This window comes from Grus americana, chromosome 6 (genome assembly GCF_028858705.1).
Source record: "Grus americana isolate bGruAme1 chromosome 6, bGruAme1.mat, whole genome shotgun sequence".
Taxonomy (NCBI): domain Eukaryota; kingdom Metazoa; phylum Chordata; class Aves; order Gruiformes; family Gruidae; genus Grus; species Grus americana.
The window spans coordinates 10,877,772-10,904,992 of NC_072857.1; the positions used below are offsets into that span (position 1 = coordinate 10,877,772).

At 40.6% G+C, this 27,221-nt stretch overlaps 1 protein-coding gene across 4 annotated transcripts; it reads left to right on the forward strand.

The window, feature by feature from the left end:
- CFAP221 (cilia and flagella associated protein 221) lies at positions 1 to 26,492 on the forward strand. 4 transcript variants are annotated; one of them, XM_054830207.1, is made up of 27 exons: positions 48 to 136; positions 947 to 1,044; positions 2,702 to 2,790; positions 3,670 to 3,854; positions 4,298 to 4,398; positions 5,408 to 5,494; positions 5,600 to 5,695; positions 6,177 to 6,277; positions 8,670 to 8,773; positions 10,904 to 11,063; positions 11,588 to 11,711; positions 11,798 to 11,909; positions 12,131 to 12,239; positions 12,824 to 12,911; positions 14,637 to 14,726; positions 16,072 to 16,167; positions 17,325 to 17,415; positions 18,712 to 18,839; positions 19,284 to 19,364; positions 20,340 to 20,447; positions 20,591 to 20,767; positions 22,224 to 22,382; positions 22,798 to 22,892; positions 23,440 to 23,529; positions 23,731 to 23,850; positions 25,179 to 25,208; positions 25,812 to 26,492. In XM_054830207.1, the coding sequence occupies exons 4-27, from the start codon at positions 3,716 to 3,718 to the stop codon at positions 25,933 to 25,935; spliced, it is 2,610 nt and encodes an 869-aa protein (XP_054686182.1). In that variant the 5' UTR covers positions 48 to 136; positions 947 to 1,044; positions 2,702 to 2,790; positions 3,670 to 3,715; the 3' UTR covers positions 25,936 to 26,492. The 4 variants fall into 4 exon arrangements, with proteins under 4 accessions (XP_054686184.1, XP_054686182.1, XP_054686185.1 ...); XM_054830208.1 differs by lacking the exon at positions 48 to 136 and adding an exon at positions 148 to 263; XM_054830209.1 differs by lacking the exon at positions 947 to 1,044 and having other exon boundaries at positions 1 to 136.
- Positions 26,493 to 27,221: the final 729 nt, after the last annotated feature.

Below are 27,221 nucleotides of genomic sequence, written 5' to 3' on the forward strand. Positions count from 1 at the left end.
GCGCCCCCGAGCGCGGCGGGCCGCCCCAGCACCAACCCCCCCCCAGCCGCGAATGGTGCGGCCCGGGGGGGGTGGTGGTGGTGGAGGATGGTTGCCCTGTTGCCAAGCAACCGCCGCGGCCTGCCGCGGCGCTGAGGTGAGTGCCGGGCCGGGCCGGGCCGCAGAGGGGGGTAACCGGCTGTCGGGCCCCTGGGCGCCGGGAGCCGCTGTGAGGGGAGGAGCGGGATTAGCAGGGGCTCCCTCCGGGCCGGGAGGACGCATGGGTGCGTGTGTTTGTTTCGGCCTGCGTCGCGTCGCTCTCCTCAAAGGGGTTGGGGCGGGACGTCCAGCTCCCCTTCGACCGGGCTGGAGGTTGAGGAGGATGTGGCACCGGCAGGGTACGTGTTGTGGAGCTATACGCCCTTCTGCCTGCCAAGAAACTCTGCTAGCCTAATTATATAGAGCGGACCTTAAAAACACGTTTTCCGTTGCTTCTAAAGCACTTTTGATGCTTTGCAAGTCTGACGCAGTATGTGATGGCATTAAACTGCATCCCTGTCTGGTGGTGAGGTGTGCGAGGAGCTCTGTGGGACACGAAGGGATTAGAAAGCCCAAGTGCCGAGAAAAGAAGGGTGATACCCTGACCTGAGGGAATTGGGGGTGGGTTCTGCCATTGCTTCCAAGGGAACCAGAATTTCACAGCCCCAGAGTTCTCCTACTGGTGGCTTTCAAAAAAAAAAAAAAAAAAGAAAGAAGTAATGTTTAGGATAGACACAGGTATCCTGGAAAACTTAAGAAGATCAGTCAGCAATTGCAGGACCTTGGCATATAAATATGCATCCTGTGTTAGCCCTTTGAGGAATACTACAGTGTGTTATTAAAGCTGGTGAGTGGTGATGGTAGTGTCACTTTAAATTGCTGATAAGGTTACATTGGGAATCCTTTGCTAATATAAGTCTGTCTACAGCTTTTCAAAACTTGTATTCCTGAGAGGGGCAATGCTGAGCAAGAGGAGGAGGATGGCAGTTGTATAGATTAAAGTTGAACAACTCGAGTGGAAAGAATGTAAGCCTTATGTTTAGAATTTTTTAGCATGTTTTGGTCAGTGTTTGGTTGGTCTCACTACCTCAGAAGAAATTTACTGTTCTGCACAATAATACAGTTCCTCTTACAGATTTTCTGTTGCAAGTGGAAAATTTGTACTTGGAGCCATGGAGTGGAAAATATTATTGAGGCCAGGGTACTGGTAGCACATTGTTTTAAGCTTCTTATTTATTATTTAATACTGCACAAGGCCATAAATCAAACCAGCACTTTATGAGCTTGAAACACCTCTCAGCTTCTGCCTGAAAGATCTAAAGCAGACTAGAAAACCAGACAAATACCAGAGATGAGACCATAAAATGTAATGGGGGAGGTGGACCTCTTCAGTCCTCAAAAGTGCTGATCCAGGTACATTGGGCGTTGCTTTAATGCTCCCCTCTGCCCTTCTTCCCTCAAACTTTTATTGATTGCTGTTAATTTTAGGTTAGGGCTCCTTAAGGTCATTCAAGCCAGTATAAGAGTGTTAAAACAACAAAACAGACCCAATGCTGCTCCTGATACTAATGATTCAACTTTGGTACTGTTGAGTCTTAAAGTGCTACCCTAGTGTGGATCATATTCATACATTCACAGATTGGTAGGGGTTGGAAGGGACCTCTAGAGATCATCTAGTCCAACCACCCTGATAGACCAGGATCACTTGGAGCATGTTGCACAGGATTGCGTCCAGGCAGGTTTTGAATATCTCCAGAGAAGGAGGCTCTACAACCTCTCTGGGCAGCCTGTTCCAGTGCTTGGTGACCCTCAAAGTGAAGAATTTTTTCTTAATATGCAGATGGAACTTCCTGTGACCCAGTTTGGTCCCATCGCCCCTTGTCCTGTCACTGGGCGCCATTGAGAAGAGTTTGGCCCCTTCGTCTAGACATCCACCCTTTAGATATTTATAAGCACCGATCAGATCCCCTCTCAGTCTTCTCCAGGCTAAAAACAGACCCAGCTCTCTCAGCTTTTCCTCATACGAGAGATGCTCAAGTCCCTTAATCATCTTTGTAGCCCTCCGCTGGACTCTCTCCAGTAGTTCCCTGTCTGTCTTGAACTGGGGAGCCCAGAGCTGGACACACCATTCCAGATGTGGCCTCACCAGGGCACAGTAGAGGGGGAGGATAACCTCCCTCGACCTGCTGGTCACACTCTTCTTAATACACCCCAAGATACCATTGGCCGCCTTGGCCACGAGGGCGCATTGCTGGCTCATGGAGAGCTTGTGGTCCACCAGGACTTCCAGGTCCTTGTCCACAGTGCTGCTTCCCAGCAGGTCAACCCCTAACCTGTACTGGTGTCTGGGGTTGTTTTTTCCTAGGTACAGGGCCCTACACCTGCCCTTATTGAATTTCATGTGGTTCCCCTCTGCCCAGTTCGCTAGTCTGTCAAGATCTTGCTGAACGGCAGCGCAGCCTTCCGGTGTGTCAGCCACTCCTCCTGGCTGAATTTGCTGAGGGTACATTCTGTCCCCTCGTCCAGGTCATTGATGAATATGTTGAATAAGACTGGACCAAGCACTGACCTTTGGGGCACACCACTAGATACAGGCCTCCAACTAGACTCTGTGCCACTTGTTACAACCCTCTGGGCTCTGCCATTCAGCCAGTTATATAACCGAACTCTGTTGTCCAAGCAGCTAATCAGCCTTTGTGCCACTGCTCCGGGAGCCGGAAGGTGCCTTGTGACCGAAGCCTGGCAAGAGAAGTCTATATTGTCTAGCACCGGGTGAGTCGAAGTGTGAATTGATATTAATGTGGCACCATCCTGAGCTGTGCACCCACATTCCCATTCATGAAGAACAGATAAAAAATGGAGGGTTTTCAACCCCCTTCTTGAGGGTTGAAAAACCCAGCATGGCTTTTGAACTCGGTACTTTTTCCAAAAGTATCTTGTCTTTTTCTCCATGTAGTTCTCCAGTTCATAGGAGAGCCAAGGGCTATGTGTTATATTTACGAAGATAATTTCTTGTGGATGGATTGTGTCTGGTGCCCTTATTGTGTAATATTTGCACTTGTCATTAGAGAAGTTTATGTTCTGATAACTGTGCTTACTTAACACAGGATCTAGAACACCCGTGGCCTTCTGGGTTTACAGTTATCTTCACTAAACAAATAACCCAGATGATGCTATCCAAACAAAAGATTCAAATGCCAGTTTTCTTATCCCTCATATTAATATTTAAAAATTAAAAATGAATCTGCAAGTTGACAACCCAAACACTCAGGAGAGATTGGAAGAACATCTCTGCAGAAATCAGTTTGGATAGTGGAATTATCAGAAGAACCTTCTCTCCTTCTCTGTGCTGGGGGATGTGAAGGAAGAGAGAGATGTTTTATGCAGTCCTGAGAGCCAAATGTCCCCAGTATGCCCTAGAACAGATGAACATGCCCATAATGCTAGGGCTTGTGGTGGGAGCAAGGTTTCCTGGAATCACTCTGTCCTTGTACTCAGCACATATAGAGTAATATACTTCAGTAGGAGAAAAAGTAACTCCTTTTCCTAAATGTGAGTTCTTTTTTGGGTTTTTTTGCAGTTTTATGCATCAGATGTTACTAGTGCAAGGGAATACATTTTGATCATTATGTTATTTTGATTCGCCTCCAGGTGCTGAGGAATTTTAGTACCATTCAGACTCCATTTCTGTCCTAACATGGACATAGTTCAATCAGCCACCACAGAAATCATGATTGCTAAGAAATCCTTCAAGAAAATACCCAGTGTCCTTCTGGGCAGCCTAGTGGAAGAACCTAAAAAAAGACATGCTGTCCCCAGTCACCTGCTGGAATCGAGTAAGTTTCTGCTCTCTGATTGTTCTCCAACCTTGGAGCAATCCTAGGAGGCACTTCTCTATTATTTTTTTTCACAACACACAGGCAAAACTCCCATCCTGCTGCTTAAATTGCATCTTCCTGTGAGCCCAAATCATAGGAGAGGTAGTCAGGAAAGAAATAGTGGCTGTGCTGATCCTGCCTTGGCCCTAAAGTTTTGAGGTGGCTTGTTGATTCCAAGACATAAACTGGCGACAGGATCATGGCTCTGCTAGGGTAGTAGATGCCGCCTTAACTTTCCATTTAAAGAGTCATGCCTGCTTAGCAGAAGAAATAATCTCTGTCTCATTTTTTTCTATATAATACATTGAGTGCAACATATATATACTTAATCAATGTAAGTAACAGTCATGTTGGTTTCACCTGGTCTCCTTTTGTCCCTGTTTTATTATCTATCTCTGTAGAGATTTATTCAGAACTGGAGAAGAGCAAGGTTGTACAGGCTGAGCCTGCTGTGTTACACTATGGAGGGTACAAAGTTGGGAAACATCACCAACAGACACTGGTGAGTGTCAGAGCAGGGATCCTCTTGGGGCTCATAAAAGGATAACAGAAGCTGAGCAGACTACTTGTGGTCATGAGGCCTTTTGCTCTATGGAGTGCTCTAAAAAGCAGCACTCAAAATCAGCAGCCCCGCGGTAACAAAACAGACAAGTACCATGGTGTGTGCATCACTGTTCTTTACAGTCTCTGTTTTACCTTTCTTTTTCCCGTGTCTGTGAGCAGTGTTACTGATATGTAACTTGCACGTCATGAATGAAGGATTAATGCTTTAACTCCATAAGGGACTGTTTTCAAAATGTACTTGGACCGTCACTGTGTCTGCAAGCATGTTCACTGGTGGGAAAATTTTGAAAGCACCTCTGGCCTTCTGCCAAGAGCAATTTAATCCAAGGAAAGAAACTCCATGCATAGGTTTGATTTCCTTTCCTTGTGAACAGTTTGGGTATTTCCTTTTCTTCTCTCTGCTTTCCCTTCGTCTGCCTTCTTTATTCATGTGGTAAGTGTTTTGAGGCAGAGGTTGGGTGATTATGGTGGACTGGGTTCTCCAGATATAATGAAAGTAAACAAGATGCAGGAGGCTTTACAGGCTGAACTGTCACCATCCAAAGGTTTGTTGCTTTGCAATTGAAAGCAAAACCATGGAATATTACATAATTTCTGTTGTTTCAGACCTCTGTAAAAGCAAAGTCAATAGGTTGTTTCATTTTTTGTTCCTTTTGCACATAAGTAAAACAGTACCAGTATTTGATTCAACAGTAAGACTGTTATTGCTTGGTAAGGAATTGTGACTTGGTTCCAGAGAATAAAAATGCAGGATGCAAGGTTTATATAATTTTCTTTTAAATTCAGAGCATAATCAGAATTATTTCTGCTAAAGTAAAAATTTTTACTTTCTTGTTTAATACAGCTTCTTTGCTATGGATAGTCTTACAAAAAGTACAATTGGCATTCTCAATTGACCTCTTATATTGTAAAGTGGTTTTTGGTTTTTGTTTTCTTTTATTCTGCAGAAACTGATAAATATATCTGGTGATGTAATAAACCTTCACATAATACCACCCCAGACAAAGTATTTTCAGATCAAATACAACAAAACAGTAAGTGTCAGAAAGGCTTCACATTGCTCTTTGCATGCAGCACTGGTTTTGTGTCATATAAATGGCTTTTACATGTGTTCTATATTATTTTGGGTCATTTTCTAGCACCGGCTTGTCCCTGGCTTGTCATATGTGGTTACTGTTGATTTTTGTCCTGATGAGTGGCAGTATTACTATGACTGCATCCGAATTCACTGTCAGGTGAGGATTTATTATAAAATATATTTACAGTTGTAATGGACTGAAACAACTATTAGGACATGATGATAATGATAAAGTAAATGTACAGATAATCTCCTAGACCCACATGGGTTTATTCCCAGTAAGTCTGGATTGGAGTATTTCATTTTAAACATTTAAAATTTTTCTCCCTTTAAACATCCCAGAGCTGTGGGTAGAATATCTTCCTTGTTCTGTTACTCTCTGCCAGATCAGTCTTTGTGCCACACTGATGTAATGTCTTAGCTTAGCAGGCTTGAAGGAGCTCTGTAGTTGCCGAAAGTATGGAAAGACAGATGGATACTGAAAGCAGGTAGAATATCAATATCCTGAGGTGCAACACAGTGATCATCTTGAAGATGTTTTATGCTCACTTACTGGCCAACTACTACAGAAACTTTTTCTTTCCATAACATTTATTCATTGTAAGAAATAAATATTTACCTCTTTTTTTTTTTTTCAGGGAGAAGATACATTAGTCATTCCTGTGCATGCTTACCCTGCTGTGAATGTTGTAGAATTTCCATCATTTATAAATCTGTCTGATGTATCAGTTGGTAAGAGGTGAGTTAAGGACAGATATTTGTCCACATTTTGAGAGACATGCACAAAATCTGAAAAATCTCATTTTCCTCTATTTGTACAACTTAACATCTCGGAAGCTTTAAGGAAGTCAGCTATCATATTGACTGCAAAATAATTCTGTATATGAAATGTTTCAGGTGCACATTCACAGGAAAGTAAATGCTGTGCAAACTAAACATATACATAGATGGAACTGGGATTTCAGCTAATTAAACTAGTGCTGACTCCATTCATTGTATGGTGAAGTAATATGGCTGCTGTTCATAATCTGTACACTTCCAAGTACTATGTCTTTTTAGCATTAGTAAGTCCTAAGTGAACGGATCTTCTTTTCAAGATGAAGGGTTCTGGAAATGCAGTTTTGAGCTGGTAATGGTAGGTGTGACAGCAAATAGCTAACCTCAGTCCAGAGATTGATCAGTTATTAGATTTGCTTCTTCTATTTAAAAATATTTAAAGTGCTCTTCTGATGTGGAGCTCTAAATGGCATAGACTTCATCTTCCTGTCTGCAGCATAGATGTAATGCTGACTGTTCTCATGAAGTAATCGGTAATAATTGTTAATAGGAACTGGGAAGGGGAAAAGGAGAAGGAAGATCCTGTTGATTAGGGTCTAGTTCTGTAGTATATTGATTATATTAGTTGTAATTATGGTGTAATGTTAGTGTAAAGATTTCTGTGAATTCTAGGAACTGAAGGTCTTAGCAGCTAGTTTTTGTCTTAGCCTGTGAGTTGGAAGTAACTCATAAATTTTACTGAAGCACAGAAATATGAATAGGCAAGGCATATACAAGGAAAATGCTAAATTCTGCAGTAAAACTGAGCCTAGCATTGTAGAATGAACATTTGTGTCTTTTTGTTTATTTGTTTTTCTAATCCCCCTTAATCTGTTAAACTCTAGTGAATCTGTCAGAAGTGATGTTTCAGCTTTATCACAGGACTGAACATAACTCCTGACTTTCTGGGTGCCTCTAGGCATGATGTGATTCTGTTTATTTGCTCCATTTTTATAACAAGTGCTGAGGTATACAGAATTTTCATACTCTCAGAATATAGAAAAGGGATTAGACAGAATACAAAATGCAATTTTAAATAACAGGAATTTTTTTTAATACAACAGGGATGCTCAGAGATGCCCCTGAGGGAATTTGGAAGAGTTCCTGAAGAGAAAACTGATGGTTTCAAACCTTAATTTTTACCAGTATTTTTCATCATTAGGCTATTGAAAACTTTCCTAAAAATGAAAGTTCTCTGAGATACTTGGTACTGTACAGAACCCAAGGGACTATGGGCTCCATAGCGCTCTGAGGTCAATGGAAAAAATGCCTTTTATTTCCACAAGTGTAGGATAAGGCATATATTCTACCACCCAGCTTTCTCCTTAGGTACAGAAGGTCCATAAGGCAACAGGCAGCATAATTGTCTTGTTTCTAAGACAGTTTGATTACTGTAGAAGCTGCACTATTCCTTAAAATAAATTGCCTCCCCAATCTGCTGTTACATCTTCTTCCTGAACAGGTCATATTAAGGCAGAGAAAAAAGGACTTTGCTATTATTCTTTATTTCCTTAGGCATTTCAAAATGTACCTTCCAAAGGAAAACTGTGTATAACATGCATTCTTTGCTAATCAGCAGGATAGGATTTCAGTCAGTTTACAAGAAACAGAAATAAGTCTGGATAAATTGGTCTTGATTTGTAGGATGATGGATGGTGTTACATCAATGCTTTCGTATTTCAGTTTGATACATGAAAATAAATGCATACGAAAGCAAGACAGCTTGAAAAGATGTGTGCTAATACCCCTCGCACTACCAGTGTGAGACATAAAGGGCTTTTATGAAAATCAGGCCATGGCATCATTATCTCTACAGTGGTTAAAGTCTGGTTATTCTGATGTGCTGGAATTTTCAACACTGCACTGTCTTTTCTCATTGTCTTCCACAAGGAGGGCCATGGGAGGAAGTTGATTTCTGGTTCTGTGTTTATTGTTGCTCCAGTTTGGATTGTTTGTACTTGCTAGATATTGTAGTTTGTAAGAATGTGAGCATACAAATAACTAACTTCTAAAAAGTAAATTTTATAAATATTTCTGTAATCAGATTCTCTGTGGGTAGGAGAAAGTAAGTCAAGATGTAAAATACCCAGCACTCAAATCAAGATTTAGCTCTCATTTCCTCACTGAGTGAAAGATCTGAAATATTTTGCTATTCTGGAACAACAAAGAACAGCTATTTTTTCGCATTAATAATTAACCCATCCCTCTGAACACAGATATATTCAGTGCATGTTGTGTATAATATGATTTTCCAGCTTGTAATTGATGATCAACTGTAGTTTCATTAATTTCTTTCTTCCTTTCTCTCTTTTCAGTAAGGAGTATGTTATCCCGTTGCAGTGCAGCTGTCCAATAGACTTTGAATTCCACATTGATTTTATTCAGCCTCATAGAGCCTTCACTGTCCAGCCAACATTTGGTAGATTGAACTTATTTAAAATTCTAAACATTAAATCCATATTTACTGAGTGTAGTTACTTGTGACAGTGTATTCAGTGTGGTACAGAAAAAGCCTTTGCCTCAGAATGTTTCCAGGTAAATGCAGGCTGATAAATATTAGCCATATGCAGCCTCATGGCAAATAGCCCTCTGTGGCTGGTAGATTTCTTTTGTCAATGCCCAGCTACAGACCTTGGGCAAAATATGGGATGTCCCAAACAGTCCATCCGGCCTTTGTCTGCTGCCTTTGCCAGTATGGCCTTTGGAGAGGAGAGGGGCAGGGAGCCCAGCATTCGCCTCTTTATCACACCTTTCCCCAAGGACTGTCTCCTGCCCCATTAAAGGAACACATACCTGTCTTTGTGGAATAGGTATACATCATATTACTTGACTGGGAGCACAGAGGAAATAAAAGGTGACCTCTGCTCTATCAAACATATCCCCATACCTGTTTTTCCCTAGTGCTCTGGAAGAATTTGATAGAACTGTCTGTTGCTTCAGAAGTCATTACAGTGATGGGCACAAAACGCACCACTGCAGGTGTTTCATGGGGCGGCAGTGGATATTAGATTCAGTCTAGACCTCTGTGTATGGGCTTCACAAGAGGCAGGGACTTTAGGCTACAGTATGCTTGGCTATTTTCATGCCTAATGCTGGAGAGGACTCTGTCTTGGGACAGACATAACTATTTGCAGGTCAGTTGCTACCATTGTTACATTTACCAGGTGCCAGCAGTAGCATGTAAGTGCCCAGGTGTTCTGACAAAAACGTGTAAGTGCATGAGACCTGGCTGTATAATTCACTTAGGCAGTCTGGTCAATTCCATGAAAATGCATAAAGACCTAAATAAATAAAAGCCTTCATAAATCTGGTGCTTAGTGCCATTTGTGACACTGGAATTTAAACTCTGATTATTTATGCACTTCAGTAAAAGTTGCCATTGTTCCTGTATGTACAATGATATGAATTTGCCCTGTCTTGTCAGATGGATTTTCATTCTTCAGAGGTAGTAGTTGGATTCTATCAGATGTGTGGTTCACAAACATGCTGCTGCCTTGTTTTGGGTCATTCTTTCAGGATAGTATTCCTTCTTACTTTGTACTTAAAGAATTTTTGATATATCAAGGGAGGAAAGGAACAGTATTACAATTCAGTAAAACTGGGGAGAAGTAAAATTTGTCAGGAAGTTTTTGGGTTTTTGCATGGTCATAGACAAAGTGGCTGGAACTAATTCATGCTTGCTAAGTAAGTTGGCTTAGTTCTTGAGAGAAAGGGGAACAAAAATATCCCAGAAAAAAACATCAACCCAGTAAAAGTTAAGTCAGAAACTTTGGTAGCTAGAAACTCGGATGTGCTGAAGGCCATCTGAAAAGCACTAAGAAGTTTCAGCTCCTACTTAAGCCATTGAGCTCTGAGATCAGTAATGATGATATATTCTAACAAATTACATGCGTGCACACACACACACACACAAACTCCCACAATGAAACTAACTGTTGTTTAAAACTACAGGATGCAGAAAACCAGGCAATGGTCACTTTACAGAGATGAGAAATTAATATTTCTGATGAGCTGAATAAATTCCTTGTTGCAGAAATGCCTAGGACCATCAGGGAGTGTATCCTGGGATTGCACTGAATGTTTAGGGATATGAAGGGTGGTTAAATTGCTTGAGAAAATAATAGGTAATAAGGAAGTAAGACCAGGTAGAGACAGGTAATGTATCAAATCCAGATGATTCCACCAACTTGGAGGAGCACAGAGGAATATGTTTAGAATGCCTTGTTCATGAAAACAGGAAGTGCCAGAGACTTAAGGCTGGCAGATGCAAGTGAAGAATTTCTACATATAAGCAGGCAATCATTTTCACAACAGTAGGAAATATTATAGCCTTAGTGTCAAATCACTATTCTATTGTGAAATATCTCCCATTATCTGGCAATGGATAGTTCTTGAAAGACACTTTGAGACCTGAAACATTTTCCATGTCTACTGCCATTCATTCAAACATTAATATTGTTTTTAAAAAATGTAGTCCAGAATTAATTTCAGCATACTTATGTGGGCTCATGTTAGATGGACTCTTACTGTTTTTCTCTTTTAATCACAGGAATCATTCCAGGCAATGGGAAGGTGGAAGTAACTGTGAAATATTCCCCACTTGAGTATGGAACAGCACAAATGACAATGCAGTTACGAATTTCACAGTTTCACTCAAAACCCTATGTATGTGTATTCACAGGAACTTCGACACCACATCTGGGTCTAATGTATGTGTGGCTGACTGATCTTTGAATATTTTTGCCCAGTGTTAAAAATCCTGTGTAATAGGATTTCATGCCATTTTGCTGTAACCATTTTAAGCATTTGTGTCTGTGGAGACTTAAAATGCACTAATGTAATTCAACTGTTAACACATGTACCTGCTCTCTTACATCATTTGCTCAGAGTGCCCTTAATCTGTATGAAGTGAAACTGTACCAAAATAAGAATAATGAGAAGTTACATATCCTTAAAGAAGTGTTGAGCATCCTCAGCTTCTGTTATGCCTGCTCTATGTTATTCTTATCGCTGAGGCCTTGCAAGTTAAAAGATTTTTTGAGCAATAAGGTCTTTTGGGATGTACTTAATTTTTTGTGAACTCTGAAGATTAGAAAGTTGGGTTCCAGTTGTAATTCGGGAGAGAAATTTCCAGTCTCCTTGTATATTTAAAGAAGATGTAAATGCATGTACTAGACTTATATGCCGTTTACAGAGTACTTAAAAGAGCAATATCTGTCCTTCTGACACCTAGAAAAGAACATTTTAACAAACAGCAAAGGCGTCCAGAGAAAAAAGCTGCATCTGCAGGAAAATCCATTGTGTGGAGAAGAGGCCAATTCAGCCAACCACAATCGAGGCCTATTCAAAAAGTAAAGGTGTGAAGAGATAATAATCACAAGTACTTTTCTGGGCTCAACATCTGTCTCGTTTCTATTTCTTCCTATCAACTTATATCTTGTAGGAAATTGAATACCAGAACCTCAGATTCCCCACAGACTTGTCAAATCCATATGCTGTAGCTACTGTTTTGAATCAGGAACCAGGCAAATTGAAGATTAAGGACTTGAAAGAAGGTAATGTGATTAAGCAGCATAAACTTGGTCTTAGCATTATTTGTAGGTTTCTGATGAGGAACTCAGCTTCAGAATTGCTGATGTGATGTGACTGTAGCTTCTATAAGAAATGTCACCTTAGCTTTATGTATTAATGAGTTCAGTTATCATAATGGATGGATTTCCCAATTAAAAATTCATTCTAGTTTGAGATGTGATACAGCTTTCTGATATTCCTGCAGCCTTTTGCCAAGGCAATGAAGGGATAAAAACAAGACAGATGAAGGAAGCCATATTTCAACTAAAAGTCAAACAAAATATTCAGGAAGAGGAAGCAAATCATCTAAAGTGGTAAGTGTTAGTTAACCACATTAACAACACTGGGGTTTGCTTAACCAGGTTTTCTATGAATGATGTATGCAATATCCACTAGTGCATAATGGTGCCATTTCATGTCCTGATTGGCTTGTTTTACAACTAAGTTACTGTTGTTTTACTTTTTTTTTTTTCTCTTCTGCCTAAAAGCAGTCTCAGTAGTAATCCATACTAGTACCCAATGAGGTCTTTGATTGTGTTATGGTTGCATTCAGAAAGAAACCTGCTGAAAACCTTGTTCACCTAACCTTGTTCTCAGGCATCTCATCTTGTGCCCTTAAGGGCAAAGGAAGCTTTTGCCACAGTTGTCAATAAATCAAGGCTAAAATATATAATGGAGTGAACAGAATTCCACATGTACATCAAATGGTGTAAAGCAAAACACGTAGTCGTGTGCGTAAGCACACCATGGTTTCATTTGCAATCCATAGATCTGCTCATATGCTGAATGTTATGGACCCCTAGACACCTTAGGAAGAGGAGAATAAGTCTGTTAGCCTTTAAATAAAGCAAACTGTGCATTAAGTAAAGCATTTTTCTTGCTTTCACTGTAAATACAGGCAAGTTCATAAAGGCAAAGATCCAATATCTGTGGAATTTAAAAAAGAGGTTATTGAAAACCGACAGAGGGAAGAAGAGCAATACAAGGTTAGTCTTTGCTGTTTTTTCTATAAAATTAAAATCAAATTTATACTTTCAGATTATGCATTGCACTACTGAATTCTGTCAAGCTCTCTACATCTTCAGTTTTTCTTCATACATCACTGCAAACCTGTACCAGCTGTACTTCTTGTTGCAGTTATATTTTTATTATGCCTGTGTATCACTGTTTCTGAGGTGGTTTTATCTTGGAGGTAGACAAAGGGAAAGATAAGTTATTAATGGAAATGTAACTAGATATTTGCCCAGCCTAGCAGATTTGCACTGAGCCACCCAGCCACATCACAGTGCAACATTGCAGCATAATCCTGTCAGCACTGTGGCTGCATCCAGCCTTCTGCTTATATTGTACCTCTCTGAAGAACTGATGTCCTGAATGGCTCACAGTCAAAGAGCTACACCCAGTCAGTACTCTCACACAGAGCCATGGGGAGATAAATCATCAGGTTTTTCTTCTACACCTTCATCCTCCTTCGTTGGTTTCTTCCAGTCACCCCAGACTGCAGGTCATCTTCCATGGAGGTAACAGCAGCAATACTTGGTAGCAGGAAATATTTTTCCCCATGTGGCACAGCCCTCAGGGACAGGTGGGGCTTGTCCCTCTTATCCTGCCTCCTGGGTATTTAAGTGGCTCCTGACATCCCACTGACTTCCAAGGAGCTGTTTATGGGAGTAAAATTATTTATAGATAGGGTAAAGGCTTAATTTATACTCTGAATTAGGCACTATGAAGTAATTTAAACATATTTAATACTAACAAAGGAGGAAGTGAGTAAAAAGAGGATCTAAATTGTGAGATTGTTGTATCACTGAGTTAGATGTATGTTAACTTTGTTTAGAAACATTTATTTACTTACCTGTTGGCCACAGGGGCTATGGAGATCTCTGGCTGGTTTCACAGTTGCCCCCATGACTTTCTGATGGAGGCATATTTTTACTCATGCTGTCAATTTTTTCACCTTGAGCATCATTAGACCTCACAGAGTATTTATTATACCTCTGTCATTTGCTCAAGTGTCCACTATGTTATACAGCCTGGGAGTGGCTGTCCTGGAGACCTTTAACTGGTCTGTCTTCCATTGTACTAACTAGAACCTCAGTACATGACAATCATGGGAATTTCACTTGGCAAAATAACCCCCAGGTCTTTGTTTAAGACATAATAGTATCCTGGAAATGAAACGACAGGTAAGTAGGACCGGGACGGAAGAGGCACAATGAAAAGAAGCACTGGTATTCATCCAGCATGCCTGAACACTTTGAGAGGGTCTCAGAGAAGTGAAGTTATATCAGTAGTAAACTCTTTCACATATGGACAGATTAAAGAGCTGACACCATTGGAAACCATGCCAGAGATGTTCACAGAACATGGGAAAACTGCAGGAAATTTCTGTAGCACCGTTGTCTCGGAAGATCTGTTCAGGTGCTAACTTACAGTGTTGGTTCTGTAACCCCTGGCTGATTCTGGCTATGCAAAGCAAACTGTGTTTCATTAGGGTGGGGATCTGATTGAAACTCAGGCCCAAAATGACATTTACTTTGTTTGACTTGCTCAAGGGTCCCAGTAGTCACTCCCTAGAAGGGAATGAAGTCTGTGTTTTGTCAAGCACCTCCAAAATGTTACATTGTAAGTGAGTTCCACTAATTGTAAAGGAGAAAAGAATTCACTGGATGCTTGTACTAATGTGATTGTTCTTCCTGGTGACAAATTAGATCCAAAGAGGAGATCCTATCATAGAACAGGAGTTTCAAAGGAACGAAGTAGAAGTTACTTTCAGACGTGTTACCCGGCCTGTTGACCAGGTTTGTTTATATGTTGTTATCACCTGCTATTATCACCTACTAAGCTAACAAACAGCCATAGATATTTGTCACCGAATACTTTTCCTCCTAATATTCTCATTTCTGTGTCAATGTCTTATTTCCCATTTTACTTTTAGTACAGTAGATGATCTAATATGAGAGACAAGTGGAAATCTGCAGGCCTAACCTGAGATTCACATTGCTTGTTTCTGAAAGTTCTCTCAGCAGTAGCTTTCTCATGCCTAAACATAACGTTAAGCATATTACAAGATTTGCAACCTTTACCTGCAGGTCAGATTGACAGGAACCTTTCTGGTACTTAGATTTTTTTGTCCTTCTCTGTGGTGTGAGGTACTTCCTAAGATCCATTTCCTAGCATTATTGGGATCTTTGTTTAATAGATACCCCACTACTGAAGGAACTTTGAATGTTAGCAACATAAAGGATCCTTGCTGCCGCCTTCTAGAGGAACATAATAGCTGTGGGAGTTGGTCTTTTACTATACTCTTATACCTGTTAGAAAGTGCTGAAAATTGTTTGGTGAGGCACGGCATGGGGTTGCGTGGAGTTGGTGTTCTGAGGACCTTCCTAATCTAAATGGTTGAGTGGCTGCCCTCCTTTTGAGAGGTACTGTACTCTGGGGCCGCTGGAGTTTCTTCTAGTGCCACATTCTTTTGTCACATCAACTGAAAACTGGAGAGGAGATTAATGCATCAGGAAACAAATTTACTTGTGTTCAAAGAGCATTCAAATAAAACAATTTAAGGCGTTAAATATAGAGACACCACCTCTGTCTCAAGAGCCAGAGATCACTAGGTGCAGGGAGGTTATTCTGGGGAATTATCACTCTTAGTTTACTCTGGTCTTTCACCCTTCTGTGGGTATGTGCTATCAGCCATTGTTGGAGACAGGATATTGGTTTTGTTGGGCCTCTGGTTTGAGCCCTTACAGCTATTCCAACTTCAGGTCTGTGCAGGATTAAGTGTGTGCACAGTAGAGACTTAGTCCATTCTCTCCACTGTCTGACTGCACATATATTGCATTTAAATCGTAGTATATGATTGTAATTTATGTGTGGATGCAGACCATGCTACCTTATCTCTGCATTCCCCATACTGCATCTACAAATATTTGGTGATTACCTCCTATTAAGCCCTGCAGTGAAGGCTTCTGGTTAAATGCCAGTACTGTGAATGTTTTCATTTGACTTAATTTCAGTGTTTGGAAATAACATATGGATTCAGGCCAAGGAATGGCTTGGGCTGGAGGAAATTCCTCCCTTGTCTAGTTGTAAAAAGGGTGTCCTTTTTCTTTTCCTTTTCTTTTTTAAAAAAACACCATGCAGTGTCCAAGTGTCCATCCCACATTTGACTTGCTCCATAATGACCCTTGGGACAACAGAAACAGGATGTTAAGGAAATTCCAACAAGCAGCATACAAGGTAACATGAACAACCAGAATGCAGTGATGGCATGATGCCTTGGAAATGGCACAAAAGAACACGCAAATGAGCACGTAAGGAGTCTTCACAGCTAGCCAGGGATTTGTTAGTTTGATAAATATGTCCCTACTTCACCAGGAAATAAGGATCTGGAGTAAATTTTGTATTCAGCTGGTGCTTCTGCTGGTCCTTAGTATTGCAATCAATACTAAACAAATACAGATGAATTCAGATTTTTTAAAAAAATACTTTTGCACAAAAAAGAGATTTCAAAATGCATCTCAGATACTGTGCCCAGTTTTAGGCCCCTAGTACAAGACGAACATAAGCTGGAGTGAGTTCATTGTAGAGCCACCAAGATGGTCAGGGTCTGGAGCACTCTGTGCGGAGACTCTGTGAGGAGACACTTACTCAGCCTGGAGAGGGAAAGTGGGGGGAGAGAGCAGCACCTTCCAGCACTTCTGAGGATGTTATTGATGATGGAGCCAGGATCTTTGCAACAGTTCTTTGTGGGAACATGGGAAGCAATGGGCATAAATTCAAATAAGAGAGGTATAGACTGTATATAAGGAAAGCCTTTTTCACCATGAGGACAGTCAGTCATTGCAGCAGGTTGCCCAGAGATATTGTACAGTCTATATCCTTGGATGTTTTGAAGACCAGACTGGATAAAACCCTGAGCAACCTGGTCTGATCTCATCGCTGACCTTGCTTGGAGCAGGAGGTTGAACTAGCCCTCCTAAGATCCCACCCAGTCTGGAAGCTTACTACTTATTCTCCTCATTCATATAGCCACAAGTGTTCATTGTGGCCCTGATCAACTGACTGTTTACCCATTGTTAAATCTGTATATGCCAGCAGACACAGCAGAAGGATTAGGACCTAGCCAAAAAAAGTCTCGTTAATGTGTAAGACTAAATGAAGGTTTGAACTGTTTTTGTTGTGTAGTGTAGTGTAGAGTTGAGATCAGTTCTACATTTCTCCTTCCCCATTTTCTCCCTCCTGAACAGAAAACTATAGTAAAAATTCTGAAATAGAGAATAGAGATGTATGAGTGAGCTCTGTAGAATAAATACAGTTGTAATGTACCTATATGTCTATGGCTGTAAATCTTAGAGTGTTCGGCTTAATATTAAACTTTAAAATCATTCTCTCAGATTGTGGTTCAGATTCGGCTAAATCGCTTACTGCTTCTGTTCCGTGGGCTAACCAGAAAAGCCAAAGGTTTGGAGGAAGGCTCTGTGTCTGGTAAGGAATAGAACAAATTGGTATTTTGGCCATGAATGATGATAATTCAGGATGTACTGCAGTGTGTCAGGTGCGTTACATATATACTGACATGTAAATGTAAAGACAGAGTCCCTACAAAGGATTCTTGAAGCAAAAAAGAGAAGTATGACAGGGTAGAAATGGCTATAGTCAAAATACATCTATTTTTCATGCACATTATTTGCCAGATTTTAAAAAATGTGATTAACTCTTCTTAGGAGCCCTGCAGCTTATCTACTTAATAACGGAGCAGAAGTTGTGAATGCTCCATCATTGGAAGTGTTCAAGGTCAGGTTGGATGGGGCTTTGAGCAACCTGATCTAGTGACAGATGTCCCTGCCCTGTCAGAAGGGTTGGACTAGATAATCTTTAAAGGTCCCTTCCAACCCAAACCATTCTATGATTCTACTTATAGGCCTGAGGAACAAGGAAAGGGCAGATGGGACTATATGAAAAACACAGGTAGGTAAACAGATCAGGTGGAGCCCAAGAGGTTAAAGACATCGGATAGGAGGAATTTATCGCATGGGGATGGAAGAGGGAAAGACACCTGAGTGTGATGAAGGCAAGATATCTGAACTCAGTGAAATGGTAGGATGGTAGGAACCATGAGACACATGGCTAGGTGTCCGGTACTGGGTTGAGTTTTCCTCCTTATAATTTTCTCATACAAGTGCTTTCAAGAAATCACTTTTCTTTACAGTGACATGAAAGTACTGGCCCGGAAAAGCCACTTTAACAATCATAGAAGGAAACTGGCCTTGGATGGGAGTCACAGTTGGGTATACTGGGGACAGAAGAGAATTTGTGTTTCTTATTTCCTACTCCCTCATACACACCCAATTTGACAACTGCTGAAACACGTTTCCATATCAGGCTTTTTCCTGCTTCTGCAAATAGGCACTTTTAATTCCCAGTTTGCAGGAGTTGCAGGGGTGCTTCAAGTAGAAGGCAGTTAGTGTAAGAGAGGCCTTCTGACTTGTCTCTGCCTTGCTGATCGGAATGAGATGGAGAACCATGCTGGAATGAGGGGGCTGTAATGTCGTTTTAGAAGAGGAAATTAGATCTGTCTGCTAGTCAAGGTATTGTGCCTGCTGTCTTGTAGATGTGGCATTTAAAGCCTTTAGGAAATATTACCCTACTTTTTATATTAAATGACTAAACACAACCTGCCTTAGGAAGATGTTAAATATATTTTGTGGTTTGATTCTATTTTTGAAACAGTGTATTAAGATATATTACAAAATCTTAGTATTTGCTTTCCATTCATGATAGAAAGCAGGAGTTTCAGCAAACCAGAGAGAAGTGAAGAATGTAAGGGCATTTCTTCCAGGATATCCGAAGATCGTATAGTGCCTTTTGAATTCCCCTTTTCCAGTTCCTGTGAATTTCACCGTGATTTGGTAGGTATCGTAACTAAAATGGTGGCCAACACTCAAGACAAAATTTTGTTGAAGTCGTCGGCCCCAGGCCTGGTACTGCCTTTATTAAAATTTCACAATGTGACTGGTGTTCTGGGGTTCCCACAAATTAATTCAGGACTTCAGATATGCTAAGGGTGCTGCTGAAAATGATAAAAAGAAAATCTTTGCATTCTCTTAATTGCATTCTAAAATTCTGAGTAATACATTAATGATCAGAGTTAGTTAACATCCATGATTTTGCAGAAGAAAAGAAATGAAAAGTAACTGGAATGCCAAAGTCCAAGAAAGGACAGGAGAAATATTAAACAAAATGTTTGCATAATTATTTCCATACATTTTCAAGTAGCTGTGCTGATGGATTGCTGCCAATGAAAAACAAAATGCAAACCATATTACTGGGTTTTAAATACTGTTTTCTTTCAGGCACCTGATGCTCTTGGCCTAGTTCCTATCAAACCTGTAGATGCCAAAGTCAGACACATTCTTCCTTTTTATGACTTGAAGGTGAGTCAGTACAGCTCCCTCAGCTGTATCATGTTTCTGTCTTCCAGTTAAATGTTTCCTGCCCAATTCAGTGACTCCATTGTGCAGCCCAGTAGAAATGTTACCTTAATATGGCTGTGTGATCAGCATGCTTTTATTAAAAACAAATCTTACCTGTTTCCATAAGGAATACGCTTATAGTCAGCAATAGTCCCCTCTCTCCAGAGGGAGAGATGAATCACCTCAGCTGAAATGATTATATGTCAAACAACAAAATCCTTCTATGAATGAGGATACTGCAAGCCCTGCATGCCACACAATTTTTTCTTTGATTTTTATAAAAGTGACATTATAAAAGTGTCCTTCCTTTTAAAAAGTAATGGAAGTCATCTGTTTATTTGGCATCCAGTTCTACATGCTTAGTTCCTTCATTCCTGCACAGGAAATGCAAACATCTCATTCCTGAAATATATAAAGTTTTTTCAACTTTATGAGTACAGAAACATCTTGTTCTCCTGACTTCTAAACCCTTTTCTTTCCAGTTTTTGAATAGCAAAAAATCAAATTCTGCATCCCATCAAAGTAAAATATTTCCTCAGGTTCAAATCAATATAGATTTTGGCTCAATGTCCACTTCTTTTTTTTTTTCAGGTGGTGTAGCAACTTGTAGTATCTTTCCCCCTTATTACACATTGGTTCATCTAGCAATGTTACGTATATTACTTAACATAGCTTCTCTCCACCCCATTAAATTCAGTATATTTGATCAAGAAACTGTTAAATCCATTATCTTTCATAGAAAAATGAATGGAAATACTCCTTTATGGATTCATTCAGCTTGTCCTGGTGCAGTGTGGCTTCTCAAAGTTTTGGTCATATACCCTGTTCCAGAATAGTGATCCAAGTATCTTTTACCATGTTCCATTCCATCTATAAGTTAATCAAAAGTGATTATTGTAATTTCCTGCAGCACACCCCTTTTTCTTTTATACTTAGGTTCCTCAGCATTTCAGCATTATGAAGTATCAGCCATTTTGTACACACCATGCAGCCACAAGTTACAAACCTCGAAAACTTTCCCGACCACTGAGGCAGGGAGCCCAGGTAACAAGTCATTTCAAGTACAAATTTTGCTGAAGTCACTCCCAATTCTACATTTCTACAATTATTTGATTATTTTTGTCTCAACATTTTATACCAAAAGGCTTACTACACTCTGAAAACCTTTGATGTCTGTGTTTTTCAAGGATGAGTTGGTTCAAGTAGTTTCTTCCCCAGAGGGGCAACTTAACCTGGTCTCCCAGAGGGTGGATTTTCACAAAACATCCCCAGAAGAAGCAGCAGAAAGGAATATCAGCCTCTTAAAACTGGTTCCTCCCCAAGCTTTAGTCTACCCTACAGAGAGCAACCCACTTCGCATTTTTGTAAGTAGAAGTTGACTTCCAGAAGGAATTTAAGAAAGGAGGGGAAAACGTGTTTGTTTAATCAGAAGCCTGATGTGGAATCAGTGGGCAATTCTCTTACTAAGATTGGTATATATGACTATCCAGAGTGAGAGTAATCCTTCAAGGTGCAAGCCCTGGTATGTAGGAGTCACAGAGCTTATCCTGCTGAAAAAGGCACCATTTCACTTTAAGGGGGAATTTGATCAGTTTAGGCGAGGGATGATAAGGCAAAGTTGCCAGTGATGGCAGAGAACTGGACACCCTTCCAGTCTCACACTCCACAAATGGTCACTGATCCCAGGATTCCCTGGAACACCACAGGGCCCCTCCCTTCTTCTCTGTTTGTTTCCCCATTTGGATGTTAGAAGTAAAGCCATGATCTTGGCATAACAATCCTATAACCTCATGCTCTTGCCCAGGTAGGTGGGACAGGTGCAGTCTTTCCCTTCTGTTCAGCTAGGGAAATGCAGTTCTGCCTGATCCTTAGGTAAACTGAGAAAAGAGAAGTCAATCTCTGTGCTCACATCATGTCCTGCTGCCTTAGAGTTTCCAGCAGTTCACATAGCATCCCAAAACCACATTTCCAAATTATTAGGCACAGAGATTCAAAAAATCACAACCACGTGCATGGGAAGATTTTATGTTACTTAATTGTCATGTAGATTGTGCTACTTGGCACCAACAACAGAAGGTATTTTCCACACAGTGCTGCACAGCCTGGAGGTCCCTGAGCTGTCTCTGAGCAGGCAGAGACAGATGTATAGCTCAGTGAAGTGCTGTGCGTGGGTACAGGCAGCATCTCCAAGCCAGCATGGCTCCGTGCCTGACTTGGGTGGCTCTGTCTTTCAGCACTACTTAGCTGCAATGGCCCAGAGCCCAGTGTGCTAGTCTGGTGGTTTTAGCATAACATATGTGGTATAGATTTGTCCTCACTGCATGTGACCAGGACTCCGGTGAACTTACTGATGAGATCCTCTGTGTACATCTTTCATCCCTCTGTCATGGCAATGTAAGAGCCAGGCACAGCCTGATCCCGCACTACCCAGCGTTAGACTTTATTCAGAAACGGATGCTGGTGCAATGAAATAGGTGGCAAAATGCTCACTAGCTTCCACCACAGCAAGGCCAGTTTGCATTCTTGGATTCTGAGCTGTCCAGAGACTCAGCAATGGATTTTGGAGTGATCAGGCAATAGTTCCTTCTTCCAAACTTGGAAACAACACTTAAATTGCTGTATTTTAGACAGCAGAGAGCCAGCCAGATTATGGGTCTGTGATGAGGGGAAGAGATGGGTCACACTGAACAGAACAGTCACAATGACACAAAGGTGTGAATCTGGGGAGACTACATTAATTATAAGAACTGAGTTTTCATCCATTTAGTTCTTTATGGTGCTCAGAATTAATTTTTAAAATAATCTCTTCTTTGTTTTTAGAACCCTACTCCAGGATTAGTTCCAGTTTTACCTCCTTTGGCCTATTCTGAAACAAATATTGAATATCATCTTTGTCCTCATCCAAAATATACCTTTACCAAGGAATGCCCACAAGGATCCAGTATTCCAGTCACACAAAAGAAATTTCTGCATCACAAGGTATGGCCTTTTGGGTTTATTGTATGAGTACCTGGCTTGAGTATTTTCCTGCTAAGAATTTGCTCCAAGGAATCAAAAAGGAACATGAAGAGTCATCCTAGATAGAAGACATTTTCAAATAATACAAATTCTACATGCACCTAAATAGTCAGTACATGGGTCAGAATAATTTGTTCTTGTTAGGCTTTATCCATGTTTCTTATTTATCTCTGAATATTTCTCTGCTCTTTCCTTCTTTTCACTGTCCATTGTATTTTCATGACCTTGCAATGGAGGAAGCATCTTTTAAATATGGAGAACCACAGCTCCCCAGATGCAATTCTCAGCCAAGAAGTCAGATGTTCTGTCCTGCAAGCCTCTCTCTCCACTGCATTATGTGTTAGAGGTCTGATTGCTGTAGCACTTGTCATTTCAGGAAGTGATTTGTGAAGTAATGGAATGGAGAAGATTCTTGCCAGTGGTGTATTCCACTTTTTCTAGCACTCCCACACTGACAAGTACAACACCTAGGTAAGAAAGAATTTGAATATGCAGTACTTCTACCCTGCACCAGTTTCTGCTGTCTGTAACTACATTGACCAGTAACTAGTCCCACAGATAAAAGGGGGCCTACGGGTGGAATTAATTGCTGCTTGGAAATCTAAAACCAATGGGGAAAACCCTTACTGACCTCCTTGAACAGTGGGTTAAGAACAGTGTCATTAGAGTAAATATCTAACCCTGGAAGGTGAGTTCCAGTCTGGACTTTAAATAACATGTCTTCTGAATGCTTTTTGATTCAGTGCCAGAAGACGTTGGAGGTACAAACTCTGTCTGTCCTGCAGAAGTATGAATGGTAAAACCTTTAACATATGGGCACCTGCACCCAGGGGTAGCCAACATCTCTCAGGCTCACGTTGCATCATATCACAGCAGTTTCTGGTGTACTCAGATTTTCCAGGAATATTTAAAAGTACATCATCTTCATTGTAATTATGACTACTCTGAAGCTTCAAAATATAAGCATTGAGTGCGGTTACTCTCTGTCCATCTTAAACTAATACCATTTCTATCACAGGGATCCTTACAGTTTAGATATGCTTCCAAGAGATGTACCACCAATGCTGTGTGACTTACTTGAGAGAGACAGGGAGAATATAATTGATCAGTAAGTTTCTCCTCTATTTTGTATTCAGTGTGATTGATTATGTCTTAACCACTTGTATGGATATGTCTAAACCTGAGAGTCCCAAGAGATCCTCAAAGGCAAAAGCACACAGTCCCTCTAGCATAAAACATAATAATTTTTTTGTTGGCTAAAAAAATACTTTCAGAAGGATAAAGCCTGATTGTTCATACTAATTTTTAGTGAGACAGATGAAACTGAGTTCAAAATGATTCTTACTCCAGAGATGGTGAGAGCTGAATTTCCACAAATTGGGCAGGCACTCTCAGAAGAAGGCAAAGAGAAATCATCAAAAGACGACAGGTAGGTATAACTTGAAATTAGGGGAGAGGAATGGGACAAATCTGAAGACAAACATCCCCTTCAGAATTATGTAGAAAGTCATACTGAGTCTAGGGGCTCCATCATGAGTGGGATGCAGATCTGGTACTTTGAGCAAATTTGTACTGCAAATGCGATCTCTGGATTGGACTTCAGAAAGCAGCTCTGAATGTGACACACTGGCGTGGATGTCTGACTTCAGTTTTATCAATATGATCTAACACTTGAGGCAGTTTTATTGCCTTTGCAGAGATATTCCATGTTCTTGGACCAGTGGCATTTCCTTTTTAGTGACCCTTTTGGTTAGGAATTTATTAGTGCTGGCAGAAGAATGAGTCCTTAGAATTTCCCCCTGGCATGGTGCTTTTTTCATAGTCTCTTCCTAGGAGTGAGTCACATTTGCTGTCCTTCCCCAACACACATTGTGTTTTAGGCATACAGCACAGCATGTAAAATAACTTGTATTCATAAGCACAGAATTACCTACTCCCTAAAATGTTGTAAACTGGCTACTGTAAGGGCCAAATTCTGCCTTTTGCCTCCAGTGTTGTCAGGCCAATGTCCTGCGTTTGCAGCTCAGCAGAGAAACCTTGAGGGGGAACCTGAGGACAAGGAAAACTCTGAGGGCCAAATGGGTCTCTGATGGGCTTGATGGTTACCACCATGGCTTCAGAGCAGCATTTCAGAACTGCCCAGCAGTTCTGTGGACCTGGAAGCAGAAGTGAACGCACTGTGTGAAACTTGGGGGTATGTGATGTTGCAGGAAGGATGCAAGGATGTGTATGAGCTGGGAAGTGGGACACAGAGGGCAGTGGGCTTGAGCAGCAGGCAGTATGGGTAGGATAAGTGATTGCAGAGCAACACACGAGATTGTGCTGAGTTCTGACCCTGTGTTTTCACAGGTACCTCGTGTGGCTTGAAGCAGGTGAATTAATCTTTCTGTCCAACAGTTCCCTCTCTTTAAAAAAGTAGTCATGATGTGCCTTTGATGTCAGGATGTGCAGAATAGCCTGAAACTTTCAGAGCCATGAAGAGATTTGAATGTCTCATTTTGCTTACTTTTAGAGGGAAATTATTTGATTGACATTCAAATCCTGTGCAACTTTAAAACAGTGCTGCCTATTATGAGCTGTCTGACAAAACACTGGTTGCTGTATTGTCATTACTACAACATTGATTGAAAATAATTTGCTGTAAAAATGCAGGTGTGTTTGACTCGGTGCCACTTTTTGCATTCTATGACACTGCTTTTCAGAACATGGGGATTTGGGATAGCTTGTGTAACTAAAGAGTGACCTTTTTCTCCACAGTGATACAGTATTGGATGGTGCTTTTGCTGGGTAAGTAGTTTTATAACCATAATGTTCTTTCTTTTTGAAGTTTTAGATGTTTTCTTCAAAAATGAAAATACTTTTCTATATTAAATACCTCTAGGTATTGATATTTACTTGTTGAAAGCTTCCCTACTTGTTTGACTTTGTAAAGAGGGGAACAAAAACTTATTTATAAACAATGAAGTCCCAATCCTTTCTTTTGTCACTGGAAGGTTCTTCGTTGTTATCAATGGGGTGGTGTTTCACTAGATGACAGAGCACACATTGCTCCTCTGCAGCAGTTTCAGCATTTTATCCTTAAGGCAGTTTTTCATGTGGATGTTCTTGTTCTGGCCGTTATAGCATATGCTCCTTCATAGATAAAATGTAAAATTCAGTCTAGTTTACTGCTTACCTATCAGTCGGTTAGCTTTCCTAACTGGCCAAGCCAAGAGTGAATGTTTTCACAGTTTCACTCATTTTCTAGTTCTGCATCAGTAATGGAATACCCTCTGTGTTCATTATAAAAATGAAAGAAATTATGTGTGTCGCTTCCTTTGTTTTTGTCAGCATTCCTAAGTAGCTCCTCTGACTATTGTAAATACAAATGATTTTTTAAACTTCTTGCAGAGACCCGCACAACCATCCAGATGGACATTTTCAACCCCAAAACAACGAGCTCAGAGAGAAGGTTCAAAAACACGTGGAGAAAATGAAGCTGAAAGCACTTAATAAAACCCTTATTCTGGGATAAGAGTAGTTTTATGAAGTCCATGGTTTGGCACTGCTTATGCTGTTAATGCGTGAGGCCTTCTATGTCCTAGCTACATGTACTTATATTCAGTGAGGTCAGCAACTTGTTATGCACAGAGAAGAGAACCACCAGTAATGGCACATATGTCAAGGACAGTCACTGTGACCATTACCCCAAATTGTAATTGCTCTAATGAGAATCCTCAGCCGTGTACCTGCTCATTTTGTCTGGGTGTGAAAGACCAGAAAACCACAGTACTACCATGTAAATAGTTTGGTAATTAATTTACAGCCCACTGTTTTCAAATAAAATGGGAAAAGTCCTCATGACTGAATTCTCTGGTTTTTTAGTTATGACCTGTCCTTGAATTTTTGTGGGTAAGTCACTAAGTCTCAGACTTGACTATAAATCTTAGACTTGAGATTTTTAATGAAAGGGAAGATGAACACAGTTACTGTCCACAAAGAAAATGTCCAAACAGATTTCATTAGCTGTTCAGGGGTTTAATACAATCCACAGCTCTCTTGGCAAAAGGGTGCATGGATTTGGGCGATGAACTCCAGAGCCTCCTGAGAGACCTGTAATCCTCAGGGTGTATTCCCTAGGAAAGGAGATTTCTCAGCATATCACCTTTCAGCTGCGATATCTCCTACTTTCTTGTGGGCAAGCTGGACAGCAGACAAAATTGGTTTTATCCATAGTGAATTGAAGAGTGGTCCAGGCTATTTGTGCTGAAAAGAACGTATATCTTCTATACTAAAAGGCATGGAAAATGCAAAAATGCATACTACATTCCTAGGAGCCATACTTCTTTCCAGACATACTTAAAAGCCCTAAGAAAAGTTGTTTATTCCAGAGAGAGGAGATCAGTGTAGACACACTATAAAAAGCCCAGGGAGACAGAAAATGGGAAAGTAGGCTGAAAAAAAAAAAGCCACAGAATAGCCTGTATTATACTAGCTACATGCTATCTCTGCTTACTTCCAAGAAATAAAAAGCTGTTAAGTTTCTGCTAAGTGTCTAATCAGCAAGGGATTGTTCAGAATGCAGGTCTGGATATCTGCAGAGCTTCTCTGACTACAAACAACTGCTTAAATATGTACACATTGCTTTTTTTCTTCTGCAAGTTCGAGGGAAGCAGTTGATCTTTTAAGAGGCACACTAAGACTTGAGCATGTTTCTTAACATGACCATGACAAAAACGTTCTCACAGTTTACAGTGAAAGCATTCACAGTTCATAATTCACAGTTTAGGTTAAATCAAGAATAGATAATTCTTAGGAACT